At 35.8% G+C, this 6,000-nt stretch overlaps 1 protein-coding gene and 1 long non-coding RNA gene across 2 annotated transcripts in view; one reads left to right on the top strand and one right to left on the bottom strand.

The window, feature by feature from the left end:
- NOL10 (nucleolar protein 10) overlaps nt 1-6,000 on the top strand; it is a 117,696-nt gene that overhangs the window by 23,714 nt on the left and 87,982 nt on the right. Inside the window, 3 exon segments of the mRNA XM_017853853.1 lie at nt 1,616-1,681; nt 3,053-3,113; nt 4,589-4,674. Coding sequence (XP_017709342.1) covers nt 1,616-1,681; nt 3,053-3,113; nt 4,589-4,674 — 213 coding nt within the window.
- The window catches only part of LOC108516404 (uncharacterized), a 77,818-nt gene that overhangs the window by 1,269 nt on the left and 70,549 nt on the right, over nt 1-6,000 (bottom strand). The window lies entirely within an intron of this gene.

The following is a 6,000-nucleotide window of genomic DNA, read 5'->3' as shown; positions in this document are numbered from 1 at the left end:
TTTTTTTTTTTTTTTTTTTTTTTTTTTACCAAAGCCATTAGTGTATTTGACTGTTAGTATTGGCAGTTTATCTACAATATTTAACAGGATAAATTGTAGACAAAAATTTAGTACAATTTCAATAGAAACACCCCCTTTTTTCCCCCTGAAAGTACAGCAGTATTTGAAGGACTAATTTTTTTAAAGAAGAATAAGACATTATCTTTGCTTTTAAGTTGCTTAAAGGTTATAACTCCTACATGTGACCAACTAATTTAGGAGTTATATCTTTGGCTTCTGTTATTATGGTGCTAAATTTGGAGATATACATGTATAATGTAGTTGATAAAGTCAGTTTCTTAGCCCTATTGCACAGTATTTCAAAACTTTTTATTCGAAGTACCTTTTTGGTTTTTAGTTTTTTATAAAGATGGGGTCTCATTATGTTTCCCAGGCTGGTCTTGAACTCCTGGGCTCAAATGATCCTCTTGATTTGGCCTCACAAAATGTTGAGATTACAGGTGTGAGCTACTGTACCTGGCCTGTATTATTATTATTATTATTTTTTGAAATGGAGTCTAGCTCCGTCACCAGGCTGGAGTGCAGTGGTGCAATCTCCGCTCACTGCAACCTCCACCTCCCAGGTTTAAGCGATTCTCTTGCCTCAGCCTCCTGAGTAGCTGGGACTAGAGGCACGCGCTGCCATGCCCAGCTAATTTTTGTATTTTTAGTAGAGACAGGGTTTCACCATATTGGCCATAATGGTCTCAATCTCTTGACCTCGTGATCTGCCCACCTCGGCCTCCCAAAGTGTTGGGATTACAGGCATGAGCCACTGCGCCCCGCCTGTATTTTTTTTGTAGTCATCAAAAAGGTAGCATTTGACCAGGTATTTGGCTGGTGGCTATTATGTGTGTGTGTTTATATGTATGTGTGTGTATATATATGTGTGTGTATGTGTGTATATATATATCTGTAAAATACATGAAAAATATATATACAAACACATACCCATTTAGAAAACTGGGAAAATACAGAAAAGAAAAAATTCAGGCTGGGCACTGTGGCTCATGCTTGTAATCCAGCACTTTGGGAGGCCGAGGTGGGCAGATCCGCTGAGGTCAGGAGTTCAAGACCAGCCTGGCCAACATGGTGAAACCCTGTGTCTACTAAAAATACAAAAAATTAGCCAAGTGTAGTGATGGGCACCTGTGAGCTGAGACTGCACTATTGCACTCCAACCTGGACAACAAGAGCAAAACTCCATCCCTAAGAAAATGAAAAAATTCAGCCATAATTATACCACCGAGAGAGATCCTTATTATGTTTCCTTCTAGTCCTTTCTTATATACATATGTAAATACATTACGTGTACTTTTGGATCTTGTATTCTCCATCTTATTTGTAAATAGTATACTACGTAATGACTTAATATTTTCTTGGCACGTGAATGGTTTAAATTACTTTTATACATGAACAAATTCATAAAGTGAATATTTTCAGATTTAGAATACATTTTGTATCAGTTTTACAAAAGAAGTGATGGCTTATGAGTGATATATATTTATAAAATTTATATTTACTTAAAGTTTCATTGTAGTTTAGCAGGTTTTTAACTTTCTTTATTACTTTACAGTTCTGAAGTTTATAGGTTAAACTTAGAACAAGGACGATACCTGAATCCTCTACAAACTGATGCTGCGTGAGTATCGTTTTAGTGATACTGCTATATACATTTTGACCAGGAGGTGGAGCCAGATGCTCAGTTTGTTAACAAGTAACATAAAATACTGCAATTAAGCAAAACTCCCAGCAACTTAGTTAAAAAGTACTGTTGAATTTATTCTTAAACAAAAAATTCACCGAAAGATCGGTGATTACTTTCAAAATTAAAGCTTTTTTTCATATACTCAAATTTAAGTCAGTTAAAAATAGTTTATTATTATTACTTGCAGTGTTCTTTAAATTTACATTCATGGTTTTGTTTTGTGATATTTTCTCCTGTGGAGAAATTTTGAATTAATTTGGAGTGCCATTTTCAATTTTATGCTTTGCTAGCGGACATTTAAGGTTTTTAAAGTTTCCTTTTATCATACATTATAGTCTGCACATATGTATTATGCATTAAGAGTTTTTAGGAATGAATCCATCATCGTCATCATCACAACAAATAATAACGATAAACTCAGTAGGAAAGCACTTACTTTGTGCGCGGTGTTATTCAGTCATTTTACTTTTATTAACTCATTTTAAACTTAGAACAGATTTCTATGGTAAGTGCCATTTTACAGATAGGGCAGCTGAGGCTCAGAGAGGTAAGTAGTTTGCCCAAGGCCACACAACTAGTCAAGAGTAGAAGCTGGATTACTTCTCATTGTGTATATGAAGAGCTTGCTGAATTTTCTTAGTGCTTTGAGAGGATTTTTAAAGGTTAGGCGAACATGTTGTGATAATAAGAACCAAGTAAACTCCAGTTTTCTTTATTTCACATTGGCTAGAAATGCTTTTATTTTTATTTTTAAAAACTTGTAGTAGTAACTTCACAATGCATTATATTGAGAGTCCTCTGTACCCCAGGCATTGCTGAACGCTTTGCTGTCTTTTTCATTTAATCCCCATAACAACCCCCTGAGGTAGGTGAAATATCCATTTTACAGAGAAAGAAAATGAGACTTAGAGTGATGTACCCAGGAGAAGCTTGTCAAGGCTCAGGATTGTCATGGTGATAGTGTATGTTCTTTTAAGAATGTTATCTGCCTTGGAAGAAAATACCTTGAAAAAATAGAGTGACCCTTTCTTCTCATGGTAGTGGAATAGTATTTCAGAAGGAAGTCCCTCCTTGTTTGTCACCTAGCAGGTAGAGTGTCACCCTGGGGATCAGAAACTCCAGTGACTGTGAGCCAAGCACTTAACCCTTTCATACCTTAGTGTTTTCCATTTGCAGATTAGTGAGAGAGAATCTGTGTCTTCTTTCTCCCCAGAATTTGGGTTGACTATTTATTTATTTAATATTCCTTCCCCACTAAAGTAGCTGCTAACTAATACTTTCTCTCTTACTGCTTTCCTGTGTTAGGGAGAATAACGTTTGTGACATAAATTCAGTGCATGGCTTGTTTGCCACAGGAACCATAGAGGTAAGCATATATTGACTTTATTTTTTTAGAATATTTGTTTTATATTTGATTGGACTTTTTATTTAAAGACTGAGTTGCTTGATTCCTTAGAGCAGGATAATGAGGTGATAGCTTTTATATATATATATGTGTGTGTGTGTGTGTATGTATATATTTATTTATTTATTTATTTTCAACATGAAGTCTCGCTCTGTCACCCAGGCTGGAGTGTAGTGGCACCATCTCCACTCATTGCAACCTCTGCCTCCCAGATTCAAGCGATCCTGCTGCCTTAGCCCACCTAGTAGCTGGGATTACAGGCACGCACAACCATGCCTGGCTAATTTTTGTATTTTTAGTAGAGATGGAGTTTCGCCATGTTGGCCAGTCTGGTCTCAAACTCCTGACCCCAGGTGATCCACCTGCCTCGGCCTCCCCGAGTGCTGGGATTACAGGAGTGAGCCAGCACGCCTGGCTGGGATTCTTTTTGTCATTAAAAAAAAAAAAAAAAATTTCCCCAGCTTTTTATTTTAAAAGTTCACATCTTTGTAAAAGTTTAGTGATATATATATTTTGGATTTTCTTTTCCTATGAACATGTACATATATTAAAAATGTTTTTTGAACCATTTGAAAATAAGTTGCAGACATGTTATTTCTTCCCTAAATACTTTAAAATGGATTTCTTAAAAATAAGGACTTTCTCCTATAAAATCATATATATATCGTTATCATTACTAATAAATTTAATGTTGGTGCAATAATATATATTAAGTAGTTAACATTGATACAATCATTTTAAACTTAAAAATTTTCCCAATTATACCAAGATGACCTTCAGCACGGTTCTCCCTGCCCCTCCATCCAATCCAGGTTCCAGTCAAGATTATGCATTGCATTGTGGACCATTTTATTATTATTGTTTTTGGTTTTTTGTTTTTTTTTTTGCAATTTAAAAGAAATTCAGCTCATGTCAAAACACTTAAACAGTACTAAAACGGTTATAAGGTAAACAGTTAAACTTTTACTTTCTATGAAATAAACAATGTTAATTAGGTTTATTTTGTATGTGTTTTAAGGATTTCCTATTAGCAGATTTTATTTATTCAATTTTATTCTACAGCTTTTTTTTTTTTTTTTTTTTTTTTTTTTTTTTTTTTTTTTCTTTTTTTTTGAGACAGAGTCTCGCTGTGTTGCCTAGGCTGGTGTGCAGTGGCACAATCTCGGCTCACTGCAACCTCCGCCTCCCGAGTTCAAGCAGTTCTTCTGCCTCAGCCTGCCAAGTAGCTGGGATTACAGGTGTGTGCCACATACCTGGCTAATTTTTTGTATTTTTAGTAGAAACAGGGTTTTGCCATGTTAGTCAGACTGGGTCTCAAACTCCTGGCCTCAGGTGATCAGCCCGCCTCAGCCTCCCAAAGTGCTGGGATTACAAGCGTGAGCCACTGTGTCTGGCCTTCTACAGCTTTTATTTAAAATTGTTTTTCATTTGCTTAGGGGAGAGTGGAGTGCTGGGACCCAAGAACTCGAAATAGAGTTGGTCTGTTAGACTGCGCCTTAAACAGTGTCACAGCAGATTCAGAGTAAGTAGAAATTAATAGAGTTGGTCTGTTAGACTGCGCCTTAAACAGTGTCACAGCAGATTCAGAGTAAGTAGAAATTAATTTGCAACGTAAATTTTTGTCAACTTTTGATTTAAGTAATGTGTCTGTATTAAATTCAAATAAATTGTAAAGGGTATCTGAAATTGTACTTTCCATGATTGTTTTTCATAAAAATCCTCTCCTGTAAAAGCTCACTAGTGAGTAAGCCAGATAGAATTTCTTTCCAAATACTGTACAGAAAGTCTTGTTTCTTTAGTTGCTGTAGAATTTTATTAAAACAATGACACTGCAGGAATTTATATTCCGATTTTGTAGGATCCAGTGATAGAACCAGGAGTCCACCACAAAGTCCACAGAGGTGCGCTTTGAATTCTAAGGTGGAAGGAAGCAAGTGTTTTTTAAATATTTTCTTGTTCCTGTTTGCCCAATTCCTACATTTAAAGCAACCAGAAGAGTTTTCACTATTATACATCCATTTACAGTTTTATGATTGTTTCCTAAGAAAAGATACCTAGAACCTGAATTTCTGGAGTAAATAGCATACATGTTTTGAAGGTTTTTGGTACATTGCTAAATTGCCCTACAGAAAACATCACCTCAGGTTAAATGTCTGCCCGTGTGCCCAGAGCATGCATTTGCTCACTCTCCTCAGCCTGGACAGTCCATCACAACCCTGCTAACAATAAGTCTTAGAAAGAACCTGCGGATATTGATTAAATGAAGCTTAGTAGAAATAATAGCTAACAGATAATGCTTTTTATTTGCCGGTACTGGGTCTAAGTTCTTTACATATATTAACTTACTTAATATGACAGCCCATTGCTATAGGCACTGTTATTATATTTATTTTACAGATGAACAAAATACTCATCAATGGCATACCTGTTATTCAGCCTTTAAGAATTATGTTGCAGAAGCATATTTATTACTGGGGAAAGGTGGTCCAAATGTGCCTGTGAGTGGAAAAGCAAACCATACCGTTGTCTATAGACTGTTGCCACCTTGTTATCAGAAAAACAGTGAACACAAGCATAATCACAGGAAGAAGCCTGGGTGTATACCAGAATGTTAAAACTAGGGTTTTTTTTCTGATTCAATTTTAGGTAATTTTATTTTATTTTTTTAATGCTTAGTTTTTTTGTTTTTGTTTTCCCTACAAACCTTAGAAGCTGTCAGTTCTAGGTGGAACCAATACAATATGAGAAAGCAATAAGTGTAAGTGTTGGATAGGGGAAGCAGGCTGCCATTTCCAGATGACATAAGTTTCTGTGCCTGGGAAACTCAGAAGAATAACTGAAAATCTAT

The sequence above is a fragment of the Rhinopithecus bieti genome, unplaced genomic scaffold (assembly GCF_001698545.2).
Source record: "Rhinopithecus bieti isolate Rb0 unplaced genomic scaffold, ASM169854v2 scaffold_1530, whole genome shotgun sequence".
In the NCBI taxonomy this organism is placed as follows: domain Eukaryota; kingdom Metazoa; phylum Chordata; class Mammalia; order Primates; family Cercopithecidae; genus Rhinopithecus; species Rhinopithecus bieti.
The sequence above is the reverse complement of the archived record's forward strand: the minus strand, read 5'-3'. Positions and strand labels throughout refer to the sequence as shown.